The 23996-nt window shown below is 44.6% G+C and overlaps 1 protein-coding gene across 2 annotated transcripts in view; it reads left to right on the forward strand.

Moving 5' to 3' along the window:
* The window catches only part of unc5b (unc-5 netrin receptor B), a 46513-nt gene extending 24105 nt beyond the window's left edge, over window positions 1–22408 (forward strand). The window contains exons 2-17 of one of the 2 annotated variants that reach the window (XM_035606713.2): window positions 6917–7147; window positions 7427–7570; window positions 8050–8153; window positions 9150–9330; window positions 9500–9667; window positions 10079–10243; window positions 12049–12081; window positions 14439–14633; window positions 15063–15431; window positions 15574–15661; window positions 15988–16162; window positions 16249–16488; window positions 18050–18199; window positions 18743–18907; window positions 19037–19215; window positions 19646–22408. In XM_035606713.2, coding sequence (XP_035462606.2) covers window positions 6917–7147; window positions 7427–7570; window positions 8050–8153; window positions 9150–9330; window positions 9500–9667; window positions 10079–10243; window positions 12049–12081; window positions 14439–14633; window positions 15063–15431; window positions 15574–15661; window positions 15988–16162; window positions 16249–16488; window positions 18050–18199; window positions 18743–18907; window positions 19037–19215; window positions 19646–19811 — 2753 coding nt within the window. In that variant the 3' untranslated portion in view covers window positions 19812–22408. The remainder of the gene's footprint in view (window positions 1–6916; window positions 7148–7426; window positions 7571–8049; window positions 8154–9149; window positions 9331–9499; window positions 9668–10078; window positions 10244–12048; window positions 12082–14438; window positions 14634–15062; window positions 15432–15573; window positions 15662–15987; window positions 16163–16248; window positions 16489–18049; window positions 18200–18742; window positions 18908–19036; window positions 19216–19645) is intronic. The other variant, XM_035606714.2, reaches the window with a different exon arrangement.
* The last annotated feature ends 1588 nt before the right edge of the window (window positions 22409–23996 follow it).

Raw genomic sequence — 23996 nt, forward strand, 5'->3', positions numbered from 1 at the left:
CTCAGCTGGCGTCCTCCCATATTGGAACCAATCAAAGGTGTGACACTGCTGTGATTAACTTCCAACAAGTCGCAGCTCAAAAGTTCCCGCAACAAACAAATTGTTATTCTATGTCCACAACAGGTGATTAAGATTTGGTAAGGTTTTGTTTTATTTTATTTTATGTATATTTTTTTGGGAACGTAAGGAAAAAAGTTTGTTTGTGCATTGTCGTGTCCAATGTTAGTTGGGGAGTCAACAATTTCTCCTGTGTCCAATAAAACATAGTCATAGATGTGATAGCGCAGCGTACATAGTACAGAAGGCAGCTATCGTAGCTCAGTCATGAATAAAAAGGATTTGTTGCACAGTTGAATTCACATGAGAAATGCAAAAATTCCACTATGAAGACTTTTCAGCTGTAGACCTGATTCCTAAAAAAAAAAGGCACATTTGTAACTGTTGATTACACAAGATACAACATGGAAGTTGGCCTATTGGTTTCCCTTCACTTTTTGTGTTAAGCTGGGCGAACACATCTTTGTATTTGACTATGGGCCGCATGGCAGTGGATTTTTAATCATGTGCTGTTCCTTTGGTCTTATCAGTCTGCAGCTTATTGATGTTGTTTTACACAATAAAAAACACCGTCAGTTGCTATAGAGTGAAAAAAATGTTTTTGACTTGCAGGCAGACTAATTAGATAAGGATCTGAAGAGGAATGTGTGTGCGCCTGTCTGTGTGAGGGATGGCGTCTGTTAGTTAGAGAGTCACCATGGTGAGTGCAGAGAAACTGGCTGCAGAGCCATGTGGAGACGCTGCATGCGCACATCTTGGTGGTAGCATCAATTTATCCAAACAGGAACTTTAAAGGCAGAAGTCCAAGCCTTTATGAGAGAGCACACTGGTTCGGATCTGTGTCCCTCTTTGCGGGACATCCAATTTGATTCCCTGTCCCCTGTCTCCTCACAGCTACCACAAAGGAATGGAAATGATGGCTTCTGTTAGTCACTGGGGAATTGATGGTGTCCACTATTACATGATGACCAATTTTGCCCCCCCCCCAGTCTGGCTGCAAAAAGCGCTGTGTGTGTTTGTGTGTGTGTGCATGTGTGTGTGTGTGTGTGTGTGTGTGTGTGTGTGTGTGTGTGTGTCAGTTGAGTGAACTGCATGACTCTTCACACTCAGTCGGCTTTTGTTGATGTGAGAAGTGATGCTGTGTCGCTCCAACCTGCTTTCATGTTGCCTCATGCCATGTCTGATGCCAACACACACACACACACACACACACACACACACACACACACACACACACACACACACAAACATACACACACACTCTCTAACCCTAAAATTGAGTCTTAAACCTCAACCAGCCATTTAAACCCCTAGGATCCTGATTTTTGTTCCACCCGATCCTGTTGGACGCCAAAATTATTGTGGGCTCCCCGGGTTCAGACCCCATGAATATAGTAACACAGTGCCACACATACACACACCCGGTCCTGCTCACACATTCAATGACTTTCCTCGTGTACCGAGTCGTTCTCAGGCTGATGCGGTCAGTCTGAATATGAATCACTCAATGCAAGTGTCCTTTTAAGGAAGGCACAGAGAGACTTTCTCCCTCCATCCATCTCTTTTGACATGCCTCTGTGTGTGTGCGTGTGTGTGTGTGTGTGTGTGTGTGCGTGCGTGTGTGCGTGTGTTTGTGTGTGTGCGTGCGTCTGCACATCTCTTCCCTAGTGCTTCCTCAATAGAATGATGGTAATAAGGTAAATTGGGTGGGGATGATGGATGTATGGCCAGCCGCTCAATGTAACATAATGGCCGCTGATCACTCTATTTATTGGCCGTGTTTCCTGTACCAGCAGTGTTGTCATATTTGACTGACTCACAGCTGCCTGTCCTTAGTGGGCTCAGCGAGCTGGATGTGCTTCAGGGCCGCGGGCTATAGTTCTCTCTCTTTGCGTTTAAGGCTGGATGTCATTTGAAGTTGACTGGAGCCGCTCAAAGTGCCTTGAGTCAAGTAGGCAGGAGGGAAGGAGGACTGGAGTCAGGGAAGGGCAAGAAGAAAAGCACTACCAAGCACAAGCCAAACTGGAAAGTGGAAGGGAGGAGGTGGTGCTATTGTTTGTTCGTTTGTTTTTTGACCTCATGGGACGCCTAAGAAAAATAAAGAGATTCCCGAACTTGCCAAACCCAGCCTGACCCCGCGTCCTTTGTAGTGTTTCTCTGTGGTTCGGCTGCTTCAAAGTATACTTCCTCCTATGCTCTTTTCTCCCTGGCTCTCTTTTTTAGCCCACTTCTGAGAGCAGTGTTGGGATAGTGAGGGGCACTGGAGGGGACAGTAATGACTAACCCTGTAAAGGTAATGATAAAGCACAGGCGCTTTAGACTCCACTCTGGCTAGAGGCACTGGGGCTATGAAAATTACAGTCGTCCGTGTGCGTGTTTGTGTAAGAGAGAATGAGAGGCAAGAGGAAAGAGAGGGTGGAAAAAGACAGGGGGCAGAAAGAACAACAGAGACAGTTTCAGACGGGCTTGAGACAAAGACAGACGTTGCTGTTATTCATTTTCCTTCCTAGTTATTATAGCAGTCGAGTCTTCTGTGTGTGTGTGTGTGTGTGTGTGTGTGTGTGTGTGTGTGTGTGTGTGTGTGTGTGTGTGTGTGTGTGTGTGTGTGTGTGTGTGTGTGTGTGTGTGTGTGTGTGTGTGTGTGTGTGTGTGTGTGTGTGTGTGTGTGTGTGTGTGTCTCTCTCTCCACTTGTCTGCAGTTGTCTCTTGACCTGTCTTTGGCCAGCCCTCGTGTCTTCCCGTGTTGTCACCTCTGTCCAGATTTCCTCTATCTCCTTCCCACACGTTATTGCCTTCTAGTGTGGCCTCGCTCCACCACTGTCACTCCGACTCCCAGTTGCACTGTTGTGAGGCTTTGCACTGCAGCCACACAGTCACCGAAGGAGGGAACTCCCTCAGCTGCACTATTTGAGTTTGGCAGACACGAATAAGAGTCTGAGAGATAGTACTGCTTATTTTCGATCTCGTGTTGGGGGTCTCTGTGTGCGCGCGTGTTTGCATGCGTGTGCGCTCCAGAACAAGAATACCGGGAAGCTTGTGTTTGCTTTCGAGCTGTCTTATGTCTATCATTAGAGTAATAAAAGACTCGCTGTGCTGCACGGCGAGGAGTTCTTGTCTGTAACGTTCCTCCATTCCGCACAAATTGCCAGCTGCTGAGTTCTGATGGATGTTTGTATGCTGGCCCAAAAACACAGATTCCACTTTAAACCCCCAGCTCCATTATCTCAGAGGGAGACAGGGGGAGAGAAAGAATCTGTCTGTCTCCTACCTCTGTCATGCAAAAGTGTTTTAATTAAAGTGCTCAGGCCCCAGAACACACACGTGCACACTGCACAGACGCACAGAGAGAGCGAGAGAGAGAGGTTTATCCAAATACACAGGGCTCTCTCCTCCCATTCTGTCTCCGTCTGAACCGCTGTCTCTCCCTGTTTGTCTGTCTCTGCTGCCATTCTTCTCCTGCCTTCCTCCTTCTCCCTCTGTGCCCCCTCTCATCGCGCCTGAAGAGTGACAGGCTGTGTTTTTCAGCCAGTGTTTGAACACCGGGGCGATCAATGCCGGACAAAGGGAAAGAGCGTGGGTGAGGGGTGGGGAGGGCCAACACAATTGGTTATTGACAGAGAATTTAAAGTCTGCGAGACTGGAGGCGACAGCTTAGTAAGGGGAGATCGAGGGGATGTGAGGAGCGGAGAGGGACGGGGGAGACGCGGATTGTGAGAGGGGCACGGGGATGAATGTGATTCATGGTCATGGCTACGCGTCACTTTGAGATGTGTTAACTTTCATTATTCATGTTTATGTTTACCTGCTTGAGTACCCACTTGCAGTATTGTGCGTGCTTCATTGAGTGTATGGAAGTGACATTAAGAGTGGAACCTGCCAGAGTGGAACCTGTAGGAGTAGAAACCAGTGTGTGCACGCGTGCGTGCATGGATTTGTTTGTTCTTATTATTACAGCAGTATCAATTATACATCACCTCAGTGCTAAACAAATGGGGACAGGTACAAATGGAAACGGCGTTTACAACTAAGACTGGGTGTAGAATGGCCGGGGTGGCTCAGTGGATAACGCAGGCACACATATGCTTCGAGGTTTATGCCTCGACGCAGAGGTCCAGGGTTAGAATCCAACCTGTGACGATTTCCTGCGTGTCTTCCCCGTCCTCACCTAGCTGTCCTGTCAAATTAAAGGCGGAAAAAGCCCCCAAATTTTTATATTTTAAACAGATTTTTTTTAATTCCACAATTTTGTTAAAGTGTGACTTTGTGATATTAAATGTGTCTGAATTTGAGTTTCCCCTTGTGGTAGACCAAGTGCATCCAGCGTGACGGACCTGTGACTGCACAACGTTCACTGTGTAAAGGACCTGTTGAGGTTGAGCAGCCAGAGGCTCTGGTGGGAATAAAAAAGGTGTAAGGTCACATGCACCATCTTTATAAAAATGCACTGAACAAAGAAAGAGCAAATTACTGTAAGTCAACAAAAAGGCATATCAAAATAAACCAGAAATTTAAACCTTTATCTCATCCCAAGACTTCATCCACTGGTTTTCTGATTGGTGATTGGTTTAATCCGTTTGCAAGTTTGTTTTGCTTCCTTCTTAGTGGCATAACCGTTGTATTTACTAAAATGAAAAAAGTTTAAAATCTTTTATAAAACTTACAAGACATGATGACGTGTGCAGCGGCAAGGGTTCAGATTGGGGTCACGGGTTAGAGAATGAATATAGTCGGCGGCAGGAGAAGTGACTGGAGAAGAACAAGGACGGGCTAGTGAAAGAGATGAGTTACAGAGAGGCAGAGACAGACTGAGGGTGACGGCTGCATCCTGGGTGGCTGTCGGGCCTGGAGCAGCTGTCGCCCTTTCTGTCTGTCCTGTGGCCACAGCTTAAACAGGCTCCAAGCTGTGGGCAGTGCTGCCTCGGACTCTTGTCCCCACTGGCCCCTTCATGCTGGCGGAGACTTCGATCAAGAGATGGAACCATCCATATACCTGAGGATGCCTCTTGAGGCCTCGGTTAGAATCCTGCCACGACTTCCTCTCCTACTTCCTTCATGCTCCGTGTCCTCTTTGCGTTCCCCTAATGTCTCAGACAGAGTCTGTCAGGGGAACAGCGGGATGGGGGTGGCGAAGTGCTCATGTTCCTAAAATAGGAGATGCTATCTTTCTAAGTAGTTTTTCTTGTTCCTCGGTTGTGGCATAACTGATTTGAAAACTGAACGCTGCAAATTAGTCTGGTGTAAATCTCATTCTGGAGAAGCCGCTGCACCTGCCCTCACACCTCTTTCTTTGCCCACCGACTGTGGAGAATGAAATTTAAAAACTGCCGCATTGTGAGACTACACTTCTGTGTAGGAAAAGCACAATCACCCATGAGCTGTGTCCATCTGCATGTGCGTGTCGAGGGAAGAAAGTGCACAGGGCTGGATAGGCCCATACTTCTTTGGCATCTCCTGACTGGAGCCGACCCTGTCAATCCCCCGCACTCCGCTCCAGTCTTCCATTTGCTGCATATTGAATTCAGATCATTTTCGTAAGCAGAACAAAGGTTTTTTTTTATTGGAAGGTCAGACACATTAACTATTTATAAGTGCTCGGATTTACCCGAAAGGGAAAGTCACAAAGTGATGATATGAGTTTGATAGTTAAAACACTGCTTACATATAAATGTTGGCGTTGGAAACACACCCTGTCAATGTGTATAGTTATATTTGTGCGCAGTGTTTTTTTCTTTTTGTGTGTTCACGCATTACAGCTTTATTGTTGTCTCGTTATTCTCCATGGCAGAGTATGCCGCAGTCCTTCTGTCTGTAATTGATATGCCACAGGGTCCTCTCCAGTCTGCCAGTGCTTCAGTGTTTTTCTCAGGTACACAAGGATACAATCCAGTTGATGGACACACATGAGTTGTGGTTGAGCTTGCATCATAGCCTGCCTGCCGCCCTGCTGCCCTGCACACTGACAAGTCTGACTGATGTAACAATGTTTGAATACAATGAATACTCACAGCTGGAGAAAAGGATTAACGATAATTGATCTCGTGCTTATTTCATTATATAGTCTGTCAAGTTTGTCACAAAGGACTTCAAATATCAGGATAACAAAGCTGACCCCATGAATCTTTGAAAAAAATGTAGGACATAGGAAAGTTATCAGTGCGGACACGTAAATCTCTGCACTGCTGTGAAAACAATGGAAGCTAGTCACATTGCCGCATTGATATACTGCCTGGGATCTATCCATCATTATTAGAGTAACAAGTCAGAGTGAAGAGGTCAGAAATATTGTGTCCTTCCTGCCAGGAGAAGCTCTTGGCAGCATTGCTGGGGGAAATGTGTCACATCGTAAATGTCAAGGGATAAATGTGCGATCAACGGGACCTGTCCACAGAAGGTCAGCAGCTCCTTCCCCGGCTGAGACGCGTGGACTCATCCAGGGGGGGCCGGTGCAGGAGGCTTGACTTGACCAGACTACTTGCAATCCAGTGTGGCAAAACTGTGCCCCTGCATCTAGAGTGAAAACCGTCAGCATCTTAAATGTATTGATGTCTTGTAATACAATTACAGGGCTGCCTTTATGTGTACAGTGCAGCAATGCGGACATAATTGTTCATACTTGCCCTACAGCTGGATTCAGACACACAAGACAAGCTGTCACACACCCATACATTAGACTCCCTCCAGTTACGTGATCGCTTGTTGATCGCCATGGGACAGATTTGTCTTTTAAATGTCTGACCTCCCCAACATAGAGGCCCGCTGGCTGGCTGGCTGGCTGGCTGGCTGGCTGGCTGACACTTGAACTCAGGTCTTTCCCGTAAAGGACATTCATGTTAATCACGTCTGTTTTCTTTGTTTTCAGAGAGCAGCGACTACAGCGAGGCCGAGGTCCTCCCTGACTCCTTCCCGTCAGCACCAGCCGAACCCCTCCCAGAATTCCTGCTGGAACCGGAGGACGCCTTCATCGTGAAGAACCGGCCGGTGCAGCTGCGGTGCCGGGCGTCACCGGCCACACAGATCTACTTCAAGTGCAACGGAGAATGGGTCAATCAGAACGACCACGTCACCAGAGAGAGCCTGGACCAGATCACAGGTGATACACACGCACAGAGAGTTGTACTGTAAACACAGCTACGCACACATAGTAATGTCACCTTGTATTTCACAGACATAAACATCATACTCAATTACAAACATAATTTTCGACTGCATAATCCATTAGCTCCTATAGGGTTTTATGAGCACATTAACTGCTTTTGGCCTGCAGCCAATGCATTATTTATATGCACTGTGAAAAATATGGCTCAGTAGCTTCTCTCAACCCCTCTCTCACTTGCTCACTCACTCTCTCTCTTCCTCTCTCTCTGCATAGGTCTGGTGGTGAGGGAAGTGGACATCTCTGTGTCGAGGACCCAGGTGGAGGAGCTCTTTGGGCTGGAGGACTACTGGTGCCAGTGTGTGGCCTGGAGCTCGGCTGGCACCACCAAGAGCAACCGAGCCTACGTTCGCATTGCATGTCAGTAACAAAGTGTGTGTGTGTGTGTGTGTGTGTGTGTTTGTGGGTGTGTGTGTGGGTGGCTTTGTGTGTGTGTGTGGGTGGGTGTTTGAGTGAGAGACAGAGAGAGACAGAGGAAGAAAAGTAGGAATCTAGACAGCAGAAGGGCAAATGTTTCTCACTTTTTTCTTGTCAGCTTTAGTATATATGCAAATAAGTTGCTGTTGCATTCCATCTTAGTCCCTCGTGGTAATGTGTGGTGTAGGGTGATTGACACTGTGCATATTTATGAGGGTATTTGTAAAAAAACACGACATAGTAGAGTAAGAGAGGCTTTCTGGGGCGTGTGTGTGTGTGTGTGTGCGTGTGTGTGTGTGTGTGTGTGTGTGTGTGTGTGTGTGTGCAACAAATGTCACTTGGATAAACAGGGTGTCAGGCTGCTGTCATGAGGCAGCCTTCACTATTTGCTGACTACACCTGTGTTGCCCCATGTACTGCAGACCTGAGGAAGAACTTTGAGCAGGAGCCGCTGGGGCGGGAGGTGCGACTGGAGCAGGAGGTGTTGCTGCAGTGTCGCCCCCCGGAGGGGATGCCCACCGCTGAGGTAGATCTGTCCCTCCTCATCCCTGTTCTCATCGCCTAATGTTTCATTTTCTAGTCCTTTATCAACTTTAGGGTTCAATTTGTGCTGTTGATTGTGATGGGGAGTACATTTTTAAAAGTACATTTATATTCGTGGAGCATTACAAGTCCCATTTATTTTAGGGAGAATGCAAAGCAGAGATCTAACTAATCACTAATCAATCACACAAATGTATGCATTACAACAACATAAAGCAAACGGGAGGGGGAAAAGGGCAAGCCACGGGAGTTTGAAAGATTTAAGAGGATCCAGCTACGTGGCACCATCAAGAAAAAAAAAATCAGTTGTGTGAGCAACAAAGCAAAAACAGGCTGTTAAAGGATTAATCCACTTTGTGTCATGTTTAACACCAAGCGTCTCTAACTGTGCGTCACTGCATCAGACGTTTTTACCTCTCACATAAAAAAGCTGTGTAACAAATGATTCAAAAGTGTAGATTTTTATTACTTGGTAAATATTTATGTTTTTGACATTCTTCTTTTTATTGGCTTAAAAACATGGTTATTACGTAACATAAAAAGTATATAGCATAAAAGCATGTAATTCAATCACAGGAAAGTATTTAGTATTTATTTATTAGTAAGAATTGTGTGTATAAAATCAAAGGTGAGTTTGGCTTAAAGAAGCCACAAACTATATTTTTCTACATTAAGAAAATATTAACAATGTGTGATCATCGACACAATGTGTGTTAAGTGTGTTGCAATAGCTTAATAGAACATACAAATGGAGCTTTTACCGAGTGAGTCTGCGTGTGTTGTGCCGACTCGTGTCTATGCATACACACCTGCTGATTTGTACAATGATTTATGTGAAGAAATATCTGCCAAACGAATTAAAGCAAGTCCATCAGTCCAAATTGAAATGACACAGAGGGTTGAGAGTGTGCGAGTTCTCAGAGTTCTCCATTTTAATCTTCATTTTAATTCCGTGCGCCTGTTCCGGCTTCTCCTACAGGTGGACTGGCTGAAGGACGAGGATGTCATTGATCCGTCGCAGGACTCCAACTTCCTGATCACCATTGATCATGATCTGATCATAAAGCAGGCCAGGCTCTCAGACACGGCAAACTACACCTGTATGGCTCGTAATGTAGTGGCCAAAAGACGCAGCAGCACCGCGACTCTCATCATTTATGGTAAAACATTCAGTATGTTTTTTTCCTTCTGTTCCTCTCTCACACATCACAAGTTCCTGCAATTCATGATAGATGTTAGCTATGATACAGAACTGTTATTCTTCTTGAGTAGATTGGCCTGTTAATATTAACATTGTCTCTCTGCCCGTGTGTCTGTCTCTCTTGTCAGTGAGTGGAGGTTGGTCTTCTTGGACCGAATGGTCAGAGTGTAACGCTCAGTGTGGGCGGGGCTGGCAGCGGCGGACGCGCAGCTGTACCAATCCTGCCCCTCTGAACGGAGGAGCCTTCTGCGAGGGTCCGCCCTTCCAGAGAGTGACCTGCACCACACTGTGTCCAGGTGAAGATCTGTTTTATTCACAACAATTTCAGTACATTAATTCATTCACTGGAATGTCTGAAAACTTTCCAAATTGGTCAGATGGGTTTGTGGGAAATACTAGAAGGAATTTTAATACTTCAGCCAACCAGGACAGAATAGCATTTGGTGATATTGTCATCATGAAAAGTCCTGTAGATTAGAAACACAGTTGTATGATTTACTGCCACACGCCATTCTGGTCCTTATTGCTCTGCCCCCTGTGTCAGACCACCCTCACTGCAAAGTCTGAAGAAGTTATGCACCTAAAGCCATTACATACATGTATGCATCATGCTGCGTTTTAATGTCATGCCCAATCCCCCTCTACCTGGAGTGATTTAGCTGCTGGTTAGCTATAAAATGACTTACATCTCCGCTGTATCATTCCAGTGGATGGAGGCTGGACAGAGTGGGCAAAGTGGTCCGCCTGTGGCACAGAGTGCACCCACTGGCGCAGTCGCGAGTGCCAAGCCCCCCCTCCCAGGAACGGAGGAAAGCACTGCAGCGGCAGCATGATGGAGAGCAAAAACTGCACTGAGGGGCTGTGTACACGTAGTAAGTCACCGGACCAATTTATTTGAACTGGGGTGGTTGTTAAATGTCAAAAGGGAGTAAATATTACAATATAATATAATATATGGCTCATTTATGATTCCTGATGTAATGTATCCTAATTCCTCAGTTGGCCCTTTATAAAAGATCAACATTTGGTGAATTCATTTCACTAGTGCGTCTACTTCAGCTGCTTAATATCTGAAGGAAGGTGGCGTTCCTATGGGGGTCCGTTTCCTCAGAGTACATTTGCTGCTCCAGATAATAGCAAGTTTTGCAGTCAGGGATTTCTTCGCTCATAGTTTTTTGGGGGTGTATTTCATTTTGATAGCTATTTTCTATAGAACTGTATTCCCAAGGTGTTCTAGTAATTGCAGCATGGTGAAAGCGCAAATGTTGTAGAGTGAGATGAAAAGAACATCACAGACAGATGTTTCACGAGGGAGAATTTAGGTTCACAAAGAGAGGAGGCAAGTGATCCACATCTGAAAAGCACAGATGGAGAAGGAGAGCGAGAGGGAGAGGGAGAGAGAAAGTGCACACCAAGGAAGTACATGGAGTGGGAAGTGAGCATGACACGGCCAAGTCGAAAATTAGCACAGGGAAGAGCATATGAGAGTGAGTCAGACTCACACTGACACCCAGGGTGCAGCCCGTGATGAGCTCGGAGGAATCCAGCTGACAGCGCATTACAATCTTAGAGACGCACATCCACAGGGGCAGTGAGATACGTTCAAGCACATACTTGAAAAGCTCATACGCACCCGAGTCACAGACCAACACGCCCAAGCTTACAGACAAACCTCCTAAATGCACATGCATCGGGGGGAATCGTATCCACATTAAGTGCAGCACTGTGCCCTCAACTCCATCAGACCTACACGCGAGTCCTGACGTGAACAGGCTTCCATGGAGCAGACAGATTAGACAAATACGCTCGCTGATTTGGCTGGGGAGAGCAGAGGGTTTCTCGGGAGGCCGTCAGGAAAACATGCACTCAAGTAGCTCTGACAGAGGGGGAAGATGGGAAGCACTGCGCTGTTGAAAATCTGTAAAGGTGTCACAGGTTACTGACTGGCTTATTCATTTCCCACATTAATATGATTATTCTGTATTCACTAATATCGTGAAGACATTATGACTCCTTGCATCTCTCACATGCTTCAGACAATCAAAACGTCTCACTCGTTGTGGAACCCTCCCGGGATCCGCTAAATACCCCAGTCATAAATTTAAAATACTTACTTACACCACAAACCATCACCGTCACTGCCTCCTGGTAGATTATAATTGCTGCTGGATGTATTGGAAACCATTTGCTGTTTTGATGATGCTCGCGAGGAAACATCTCATCATGGTCAAATTGGATGTAGAGTATAAAGACATAGTTTCTATCGACGTCGACTTTCACTTTCATGTACTGCACAACACCGGCGTCCATGTTCATTTTCACGTCTGTCTTCTACTTTGCCACTCTCGGGCAAAGGATCCCATGTTCTTTCATCCCAATTTCTAATAGGCTTTTGTTCTCATTCCTCCTTCTTCTGTACATTACATGAAGAATTCTTCCACAATGCTGCACATTCTCACACATTTCCTGTAGAGAGCCATTTATCGTTTAGATATAAAGTATGCTTTCTTGTTTGCAGTTTGCCTTTTTATGTTTACATTTATATTTTAATATGAGCTATTGTTTACTTTGCCGTTGCTGCTTTGTATTATGTTATTGTATCTTTCATTTGCATAAAAACTAGTCCATCCATTTTTATGTTTTGTCTTGTTTTTCTTTTCCTCTCCTGTTCAAACAGATAAAAAGATTTCTATTGAACATGCAAGCCATCGTAAGTTCATCCTCCCATGACCTCACTCTTTCTCTGCCTCATGCTGTGTGTGTGTCTGTGTGTGTGCTCCTTCATGTTAGGAGTCCCAACATCTGTGTTGGCGCGTGCATCTGAGTGTGTGCATCATTTGTGTCGAGCCTGCCCATCCACACTTTGGTGTCACCTCAGATCGAGCTCAGTGAAGGCTCGGCTCACCTTCCTGTCCGGCCGGCCCATGAGTGTTGTTATCCCATCTCGTCTAGGATGTTGACTAAGCGTAGCATCGGCTTCTGAGCTGTCTTCACTGTAGCACATTGCATCATTTACATAACAGCTTGCTGCAGCTGTATCATGGGGAGAGGAACATACAGTTACACAACAACCGGATTGATAAATGTTGGTATAATAATTCATCAGACTGACCAAAAAAATAGTTCAGCTAACTCTGACCCAGCATGACGTAGAGGAAAATCTACAAGCTCTGTAATGGACCGAGCAAAGCGATGTGGCTATAAGCTGAGACTCTTTGATGCATGTTCAGTGGAAGTATAGCGCTGGAGAAAAACAGTTGATTTCTGTCTGACGTTCAGTTAATCTGTGATATAGTTTACATTTGAAGTGATGGTAATTCCTTTAGCTCAATGTGACGTGGGCTCAGGGGAAGGCAGCCACGGTAATGCACCTAATTCGCTATTGTTCCGTTTCTGGTAATAAGTGCGGACGGCTGTCAGACTTGGTTGCATCGCGCCACGTGAGCAGGGGAGCTCTCCTCTGCCAGCCTGTCTGCCTCTGGCTTTCCTCTCCCTCTCCTCCACCCTCTCCTCCGCTCTCACTGCTGCTCTGTAATGTGTATGGTTTCCTACAACTTCTTCCCGACTCTCTCCTGCTCTTTTAACACAGGCCTTTTCCTCAAGCACTGTTATCCTTATCTCGTTTCTCCTCGCCATACTTATAATCCCTTTGTCCTCTCAACAAATCACAACCTTATCTGGCTTCTTCCTATCCCTTTTGCCAAATTGCCTCTCCTCTGGCTCTCTTCTCCTCTCTTTATCCAGCCTGTCTAGTCCTTTTTTCTTTTCTTTTTTGCTTCTCTTTGTCTACGGCCAACCTCTCTCCTTGTCTTTGGTGTGACTGGCTCACGTGTCTGGGTTTGGCCTGGTTCTGCTAGTGTTGGGTAGCCTGAGCTTAGCGGGCTGTGGTGTGCCTGCAAACCACTCAAAACCGGTCCCCAAGCTGGGGGATAAGGAGAGGGAGCCCAACACATCCCCCAGAGGCATAGCAGGCATACCGCCATAGTTTAAGAATGGCTTCACTTTTTTTTGTCTATCTTAACACAACACTCACACGTCCACTAGTACACTGAACGAGTCATCCGTCACTGTGATTGTGTCTCCTTTCCATACTGGCGGAGGAGTGATCCCCTCCCTAATGCAATTCCAATGTAACAGATGGCTGGACAAGGTCCACAGTCCTTGTTCTGTATAAAAATGCATTATGGGGTCTCGGCTGAAGCTCTTTTTCAAGGTACCAATGTCAATACTTCATCACAGGGTATCTGACTTACCAGGGCCCTTTTTTTCCCACAACTTTTAAAAGTCTACCAACACGGAGCTCACCGGCAAAATCTCTATGACTGTAACTTTGGACGATGCTTCTGATTTGACCTCAGATTGCCGAAGCTTCACATTAGCTTCAGCGGAACTGAAAAAAAAATTTGTGTAGAACAAGGACTCAAAAAGGAATTTTGTCCCCCATCTGTTACTTTGGCATTAAGTTGAGGAGGGATCTCTTCATTATCAGAATGGACATGGGGAGAAATTAAAGTGACCAATATCTAATTTAATGCACCAATGGGCATATCAGTATTGTCTCAAGACAGACATGAAAAAATATGAACCTTATCTGTGAAATAGGGCCGCAACCATTTTCCTCACTGATTTATTTGCCGATTATTATCGGGTTAATCGGGTCATGAGGCATGTCGGTGTAGTTGAAAGGTCAATCACAATTTTCCAGAGTTAAAGGTGACGCCTTTACTGCTTGTTTTGTCAAATCAATGGTTAAAACCTCAACGATATTGATTTTACAACAATAAAATTATGTGAGAATTCACCCGTTTGAGTGGCTCATCAGAATTTTATAGACTGACTAATCAATTTATCGTCTAATCTTTTCAGCACTAACTTACTTATACTGTTTCCTACTTCAATGGGTGTGTAGTAAATCAGATTATAACTCATACATTATGTTTTGTTTCCCCTTTGTGTTTCCATTGCATTTGTGTGTGTGTGTGTGTGTGTGTGTGTGTGTGTGTGTGTGTGTGTGTGTGTTTACACGAGTGCCTCTTTACAATGTCTCTCGTTGTGTCCATCTCTCAGCGCTGGCCCCGGGTATGGGTGTAGCCGTCTACGCTGGTCTGGTGGTGGCCCTGCTGCTGTGCGTGATCCTGGCGCTTTGCGTGGGAGGGCTCGCATATCGCCGCAGACGCCGCCATCTCCACGGAGATATCACGGATTCTTCGTCTGCTCTCACCACTGCCTTCCACCCTGGCAACTACAAGCCTCCCAGACAGGGTGAGTTCACACACACACACACACACACACACACACACACACACTTACACTCTCAGTTACACAAGCTAACATCTCTCAACTGATTTTTTTTTTAATTGTTTGTATTACAATTTGTATTGTTTTTACGTATTTTCATTGTTCACAGTTCATTTAATTATAACACTGATATTGAAAACACCCCATAAATGAATTATCTTTACACTGCTATCTCCTCTTTAGTTAGTCAATTTAGTCAATTCTCGATTCTTTACTGCATTTCATTTCTTATATTTGAAGCATCGGCTATGGTATCACTCCTCTTGTTCTTGCCATCAAATGTCAATTAGCAACGTTAATCCATTTCACTCGTGTCACTTTTAGCCCTTTCCGCCCTGCCTGTGTCATTTCTGGTGATAAGAGAGCAGCTCCCCTCTTCTCCCGTGTCCACAGATAACCCTCACCATCTGCATCCCTCAGCTCCTCCAGATCTGACAGCCACAGCAGGGGCTTTCCGTGGGCCACTCTTCTCTCTGCAGCACGGGGTCAACGACAGCCCCCACAAAATCCCCATGACCACCTCTCCTCTGCTGGACCCCTTGCCCAGTCTGAAAATCAAGGTGTATAACGCCTCCACTCTTTCCTCCTTGGAGCTCCCCGCTGACATGTGCTCAGGTGACGGGGAGATCCTCAGCCTGAAGTCGGTGGGCACTGTGGGTAGAGAGCGAGAGTACCACAGTCACACGCTGTCCAGAGAGCCGGGGCTGAGCACCAGCGCCACCCTGGGTAACCTGGGAGGTCGCCTCACCATCGCGAACACAGGTAATAACAACCCCAGTCACAACCAACCCTTTTTTCATGCACAGCTGCAAACATTTGTAGATTTGCTCCCATTTGTGAAGCAATGACATGGCCAGTTAATCACACACAAGACAAGATGAGTCATGATGCCTTCCTGCCTCAGGTGTGAGTCTGCTGGTCCCGCCTGGCACAATCCCCCAGGGGAAGTTCTACGAGATGTACCTCATTATCAACAAGTGGGACAGAACAACGTGAGTGCCGTTCATCTTTATCCCTCAATTTCACTCATTTCCTTTTGCGACCGAGAGGCACGCTGCGAATCACATGAAGGTTATTTGGAAGTTATCCCACTTTTTTCTGGGGTAAAAAATTAATCAATTTGACTCGACTTCAACACGAATATGGGAGTGGATTCATTCAATCATCTGGACGTTTGATATTCCCTTTGTCTCTAATACATCAATACCAGCATGTTCAAAAGTGGGCAAAATGTTCTTTTATAAATGGAGTGTGATGTTTTGGCTACTGTTGTAAATGCTTGCTGTTCTCCATGTGCGTGTCCGTGTCACATTTACAGGCTACCCTCTGAGGGCAGTCAGACTGTACTAAGTCCTGTGGTGAGCTGCGGTCCATCCGGTATGCTGCTAAATCGCCCTGTGGTCCTTACATTGCCCCACTGTGCCCAGCTAGACACACCTACACCCGACTGGACCCTCACACTAAAGACTCAGACGCACCAGGGGGGATGGGAGGTCAGACAGCTTAGAACTTGCATTAAATCACGGCGATCCCGTTGGCTCATGTAGCATCAATGAACCCTCCTTCGATCCTTTTTCAGGAGGTGCTGACAGTGGGCGAAGAGACTTTGTCGTCGCCGTGCTACCTGCAACTGGAGGAGGAGTGTTGTCACGTTCTCATGGAGCAGCTGGGAACGTACGGCCTGGTGGGCCAGTCCTGCCCTCCACAGCCCGCCTGCAAACGCCTGCAGCTGGCTCTGTTCGCCCCCCGAGCCCCCTGCCTCTCCCTGGACTACAGCCTCCGGATCTACTGCATCCATGACACCCCACATGCCCTCAAGGTATAGATTTTGTTTAGTTTGTGTCTGTGTGCGTGCGTGCGCGTGTCTATACCGTATACCTAAACTTCTATCAGTTTGTCCTGCTGCTCGCCTTTATTCTTCTCTCTTTTTTAAAATTTATTTTGATCTGATATGCGAGACTGGCAATACTATAGTTATAATTTAAATTGTAATTTTTTTCCGATTCAACTTTGCATGACACTCGTATAACACTGTTGAACAAGAAAATGATCAAAATGAATGCAGCCGAGCCAGCGATCTTGTCTTCTTGTTTTCCGCACATTCTTCATCCTTGTCAAAACTTGAGATTCCTTTGTGTTACGCTAGTGGTAGCTTATGTATCTTTGAGGAGCTATTCTCAAACAGGTGATCCACACCCACAGATCTTTCAACTTGTAGTCTTCAGCACCATCCAATAATGATCCAGATGACAGCAGTTCCGATAATTCCTCAGATTTTGGACAGAGGCTGTGGCGGCTGTGGCGACTGTGGCTGAGGAGTCCGGTGGTTTGATCCCCGACTCCTCCAGCCCACATGCCAAAGTGTCTTTGTGCAAGACGCTAAACCCCAAATTGCCTCTGGCTTAGCGTCAGTGTGTGTATAGAAGTGACTGGTTGAATGTGACGTTGCTGTGCATTGAGTGGTTGACTAGGAAAAGCACCATCAAAATACTAAAATCTAAATACAGTCCTCTACCAAAAGACTTACACAAGGAACTGTCAACACACTTTGATGGGTTAATTTAATGGAGATCACATTCAGTAAGTGCAGCACCAGTAATATAGAGCTGCACTTACATTTTGTTTTTAAACCATATATTCATCATATCAGCTGTAGTAATAAAGTATCTCTATAACGGAGCTTTATTTGTTTTTTATTATGTCATAAACAATCAATGTAATGTCTCTACATCGAAAATCTAATTAAAAGACACAGATGCAGACATGCAAAACAAATAAGCACAGCATGAAATCTAATAAAACCAAATATAAATAGGATATTACACAAACATGGTGTTGTGAGATCGAACCTTGACACAAGATAATAAAAATAATGGTTAATATAACTTATTTCCATAGTGGTTCAGGGAAACGTACCCTGCAGGTCCTTCCTGTTTCTTCAATTATATTCTGGTGGCATCACATATTGGGTCTTCCTGTCCCAATAGAAGCAACACCTCAAAATAGTACAGCTCCCCACCAAACAGCATGTGAGCATCCACTGAAACTTGGAATGACTGGCGTTGATTATTTTCCCTCTCTCCGTCGCTTTTATTTGCAGTATTCACGGAGCAGCCTGGGTAGTAAACATGAGCGAGCTGTGTGCAGTTTACTGGCATCACTTGACACCATTTTCTGGCTGCTAAAGTTCAAACGGCTTTCAAACTGTTAGCTCTCACACATTTCCGTTTGGAGACACCAACTTGGAGAATGCGCGACACATTTCAATTAAGCGCTTTAGAAAGTATGCTCTCAAATGTGTTTGAATTATAAACCCACAAATAAATCTGATCAAATAAGTGTGTTTCTGAGCCGGTCTTCTCCTCCCCGCCTCTGCGCAGGAAGTGCTGGATTTGGAAAGGAGTCTCGGTGGAGTTTTGCTGGAGGATCCCAAGCCGCTGCTCTTCAAAGACAGCTACCACAACCTGCGCCTGTCCATCCACGACATTCCTCACACCCACTGGAGAAGCAAACTGCTGGCCAAGTACCAGGTGACATAACGTAGCAGATGATAGATACATGATCGATACTAACCCGCTGATTTGTATAGAAGGTCTAAAGTAGCAGTAGGAGCCTGCCTCCATTTGAATACATCACAAATTATCAGCTTATACACAAGCTTATACGTAGTGATAAAATTGAGGGTTTGTCACTTTTAAATTCAGTGGTGGCTATTTCCTCAGAGAATACAGCCAGTAGACTTTATAGAAGTCAGTGCTGTTGTTAACACTAAAACTCTGCGTGCTGTATTCTCTTGGCGGCAGAATGGAGATTGCAGTCTGAATAAACAAACGGGCAATCTGATAGTGGTTGTAATTTATGGACAGTGCGCTTTCGAAATAAATTGTGCTCTGACACACTGAGACCCAGTTGCCGGAAACACCCAGTGCAAAAAAAAAAGAAAAAAAGTAGTGCGCACTCCTTGAATGGAAACTGTGCTCTAGATTGTCACTGATTGTGCTGCTCATGCAGGACAAAGACACTTTTCCTTTTTGGTCCAGCTTCTCACTCCCCCATTTTTCTTTGTGTGACAGGAGATCCCATTCTACCACATTTGGAGCGGCAGTCAGAGACCCCTGCACTGCACCTTCGGCCTGGAGAGAGGCAGCCTGGCTGTGTCGCAGCTCGCCTGTAAAATCTGCGTCCGACAGGTGGAAGGGGAGGGACAGATATTCCAGCTGCACACAGACATCCAGGAGGTAATGGCGACAGTAAAGACCGCCTTGTACAGACGCACAGATAGTAGTGCAATGGAAGCACCACAGTCATGCTTAAAAAAAAAAAAGAACATGGCTCTTCAAGTCTCCTCTCCATCTCTGTCAATCCAGACTTTACCACCGCACTCGCCCCTGCCCTCAGGAGGCACCTGCCTGCCTTCCTCTCAAGTGGGACCCTATGCCTTTCGCTTGCCTGACTCCATCCGCCAGAAGATCTGTGCCAGTTTGGATGCGCCCAGCGCTCGCGGCTGTGACTGGAGGCTGCTGGCACGCAGCCTGGGCTTTGACAGGTCAGATCAGCCTCACATGTTGATGTGTAAAAAAGGCGGCTTGGTCAGGCTTCCTACTGTCCGGTGATAAATCTGTGTCACTGTCTAAAGTTAGGCCTATGTGGTCGCAGTTTAAAGAAGGAGCTTGAAGTTTGAATTCATTTTGTGTTTAGGTTATGTGTGACTCTATGAGCCAGTATTCAAACAGGCAACTGTAAAAAAAAATATATATATATCTTGAATACAGGTTTAAAACAAAATTTCAGATGGCATTTCATCTTGCTGACTAGATGCTTGACAATTGGGCATTGTGTTGGACTGTCGAAGATTAGGTGTAACCAACAGTATTACAACAAACAACTACTAATGACTTTAAGTGTTTGTAATCAATAATGAGTTCTCCCTTGACTTTGTCCTTGTTCTTCATACAACTTGTCTCCCCTCCCCTCAGGTACTTGAACTACTTTGCAACAAAGCCCAGCCCCACAGGTGTTCTACTGGACTTATGGGAAGCTTGTCACCAAGGTGACGCAGACCTGGTCTCTCTGGCGACTGCGCTGGAAGAGATGGGCAAAAGTGAAGTGCTAGTTGTCATGACAACAGACGGGGATTGTTGATTGGTCATGGAACAAGAGAGCAAGACATTTTTTCCTTTACCACCGTGATGAAAATAAGAATATAGAAGAATATGAATATGCACACCCTGACCCGCGTCGTGAGCCCACAGAGCATTTTGGTTTCCTCCGTCTCATCACGCTCCTCAGAGATGAGACGCTCTCGCTTCTCACTGGCCCCTGATCAGCAACCGTAGCTACATCCACCATAACCCGTTTCCATCCCATGATAACTGCTCACCTGATTCATCTGGAATCCACCAAAGCAATGTTGCATATATGCAAGATGTGAAACTGTTCTGAAGGTAACAAAGGTATAAAACGAGTACAAAGTCACCTGTCGTGTGTGTTTTCAAAGATTGAATTCTACAATACAAAAAAAAGTGGGATCAACAAACCAAGCCATGTGTTCAGCACACACAGTAACACAGTCAGACAAATGCTAACATGGGATTACGCAGGTTCAAGTGGCAGCATGAAAGTGCATGAATTATCGTTGTCTCACCTCATGGCAGGGGCTTTTGTTTTCTCCATTGTCATTCTGCGTTTGTAGTCAACGACAGGCAGCACCGACCTGTCCACAACCTCCTCAGGCCACAGACACACAATCCAACACACACACACACACACGTGGACAAACTGGTCATTAATCGGCTCTGACTCTGACAGCCTGGTATTTCTCGTCTAACTGCTTCAACTGTCAACAAATCGTTTGAGGACCGAACTCTCAAGGTTTCAGGGCTTGAGCTTATTGCGTTGGGCTGAGTTCCTCTTTCTTTCTTTTCTTTTTCTAAACAGCTGCCTCCTTTTTGTGGTGGGAGGATGAATTTTGTTGTTTCGTGTTTGAAGTTTGTTAAAGAATTGGTGGATAGCTCGACGGGCTGACTCTTTATATTGTACAGTACCAACAAATGCCTCAAAGCCTTGGCACATCAGTCCAACACACAGGGGTGTTTCTCTTTCATCTCTCCTCGCATTCCTCTATCGCTCCGCCACACTCCTCCGATCTGTTGAGAATAAACTACAGGAGAGCTTTCTGGTCACCTCTTAAAAGTTTCCTTTGGGGAACGCTCTTTAAGTTATTATCCATTTGTGGATTGTTTGTTTTTTCTTCCATTGTCCTTGCTGTCACGATCACATAGAGCCCGTTTTATCGTTTGTGATGTTTCGGCTGCTGAGCTGTCTCAGTTGTGACTAACAGGACCATGTGTATTTGTTATTTTTAATACTGTGCATCCGTTCAAAATGTAAAATATCAACTGTAAAACATGATTAGAGGTGGTCAAATGTCTAGAAGACTTTACTGTACGATTGTTTTTCATAGGCATTTTGCTTTTGCTGTAACTGAGGGCAGTTTTTCCGCTGCTGAGAGATGAGTATGGCAGAGTAGATTAGCCTTGCCTTGAATCAACTAGGCAGCAAGGGACCATAAAATTTATCTCAACACTAACTGCATCATGTTCCTGTCTATTCTCTGTACACCATTTATATGTGTCCATCTGTCAATGCATGGCAATGGAACTCATTATGTCTCCCTCCTCTCAATCTGATAACATATTGTTAACCTCTTTACTAAGCCGCCTGCTTTGTGGTCAGGGCCCTCAAGCTACTTGCATTATCAATATTGTTCTGTCAGTTTTATTGTTGGACGGGAATTGAAATGCTGTCATCTTTAACGTCGTCTTTACTTAAGTTTTGTGTGTGATTGAATCTTTTTCTCTCTCACGAGAAGAAAAAAAAGTGTTCATGTCTTTGAAACCACTAAAACCAAAACACAGGCAGTATCCCTCCACTTCGGCAGTGAGTCATGTCACTGTTTTGTGTGAATGGATTGAAAACGTGATTGTGTGTTTGTGTGAGTACATGTGCGTATGTGAGTGGACAGGTGGGTGTGCAAATACAGCGTGTGCACACGCTTAAGGTCTGTCATTTCTCTTTGTAAGTGCTATGCAAGTACAAAAGAAAAGCGAAGCATTTTGAATTCTTTTGTTTCCTGGAAGAGTAATTCTATTTTTTCAGACCAGGGCAATGACAGGGTTTTGTTTTTGTATCCTGAAGTGGTTTGAGAGTGGTGATTTTACATTGTGTGGGAATCCCCCATCTGGATCAGAAGAATTGGCTCAACTGTGGAAGGAAGTGACTACTGAAAAAGCACATGTGGAAGAAGAAAACGCAGAATGGTGCAATGGCTACAATACAAGTTGTGACTAACATTATGAACTCATGCCCTGCAGATCTTTGATCATTGCCTGTGGGGAAAAATTCTGAACACAACCAGTTCAGTACTTTGGATTCCTGCACACTACAGGACTATTTTCTTTCCTCTTAACTTGTTACAGAGACTTGCTAGCTGTAGACTACAGTGTTCATTCGTCCAGATTTCTCGAGTATCTGTTGGATTTTTTGGGCCATAGATCTGGATAATTTATGCTGGAACTGGACTGGATTCTACCTTGCTCCTAATGAAAGAGAAAAAAATTGGCCTTTTGTTCAAGAAGTCAGACATTTTTACAAAACAGAAGAAAAAAAAAAGAAATTTGATTCAGTGACATTATTTTATCTCTGTAAAGTACCAATTGTAAATAAACGTCTAGCCTTCTTACCTGTAACTAAATATAATTTTTATGCAATAAATTATATTTCTTAGTTTAACAAGAGTGTTTGCCTTATTTGGTTTGCTTTTATTAGGTAAAACGTATTATTACAAAAACAAAAATCCTCCGCAGGACAAAGCCGCCGTTAAATATCTTTTTTTTTTTTAATCAATTACACCTCATTTACACGGAAAATGTAGAGCTACTCAACCTGCCCCTCTTTTCCTCACACCTCATTGGAAAATTCCCTTTAGGTCCATTTAGCTTTGAAAGCTTTTCACCGGCAAGCTGTCTGGCCCTCAAATTAACAAGGTTTTAGAGGCACTAATAGTGGCCTTTGAGGATCGACTCTGGGCCCTGAGATCTAACTTTAGTTTTGTGTTGTTTTTTATGAGTGCAGAATGTGTGGGGATTCATCAGATTAGGCTCTTATATCCAGGACAAATATCCCAGTGAGTCATCTGTAGTGAGTGTGTGCTGGTCTAAATGGCAGGCAGCACTTTGCACCGGTTTCTTTGGATGCACTGCTGATTGAGGACTAATATGCCACCATTCAGTGCATGAGCTGATTGAACCTTTTATATTGCATAAAGTGGTGATATGAAAGCTGACTGCAGCTTCAACCTCACAACTACACAAGATGTTTCTGTTAATTTTGAAAGCCTGTAAAATCTATTCTGAGAACACACTGATGCCAGTGCACGCATCCTCGTGCATGGTGTTTATATTACATATCCGTCTTCTGTATTATCACATTATAGTTTAGCTCATTTAACTGACATATTGGGTATCTTAGGTTTGCAGTACAATGCTATGGAATCCCTTTATTAAAGCATATAGAGTAGATTGTCTAAGTGCTACAGTACACTTACAATAAGAATATATTTGATCATAGGCTGTAAGAAAAAAAGAACATATTGCTGTTTAATTCTTGTGCAGATTGGTCCTACACAGTTAAATATGTTGCCGTGATTTCAGTTTATTCCAGTGGGGTCCACTCATATGCCATGGAGAGCCACAGTTTTCTCTCCAGTGTCATGTTCGTCAGTGAAGAGGACTTTGTTTTCTTCCCATAGGTACTGTAAATGTCTTCATGAACCATAGAGGTGCAGTGACACAGGACTGGACATGCTGCCGTCTAGTGCCATCTACTGGTTAATATTATGGGTACGCCACACTTTTCAACTGATCACGGGCCAGCACATATAATTTTACAATATAATCACAACTGATTCTGGCGTCTTTAAAAAAAAAATAGACGATATTTACAATGTGAGGGATATTTTTTAAATACTTTTTAAAACTATACTATTTATATTTGAACTAACCATGCATGAATATGCAACTTTTATATTTGAATCTGTTTTTGGTCAGATTAATATAAGTGATAAAGGCATAATAGGCAGCAGGCAAAAACAATAACACTGGAAATATACCAATACCTGTCTTATTGATGAACCATGAATTTGAATATTTGTTATAATTGCTCATGATAATGTAATGAAAAGCCTACAACAACGTATACTTTCAATTCATCTTTGCCACTGATGAGTCTGTTGTTGGTATAATGATTTACATTTGATATTTGAATGAT

Source organism: Scophthalmus maximus, chromosome 10 (assembly GCF_022379125.1).
Source record: "Scophthalmus maximus strain ysfricsl-2021 chromosome 10, ASM2237912v1, whole genome shotgun sequence".
In the NCBI taxonomy this organism is placed as follows: Eukaryota; Metazoa; Chordata; class Actinopteri; order Pleuronectiformes; family Scophthalmidae; genus Scophthalmus; species Scophthalmus maximus.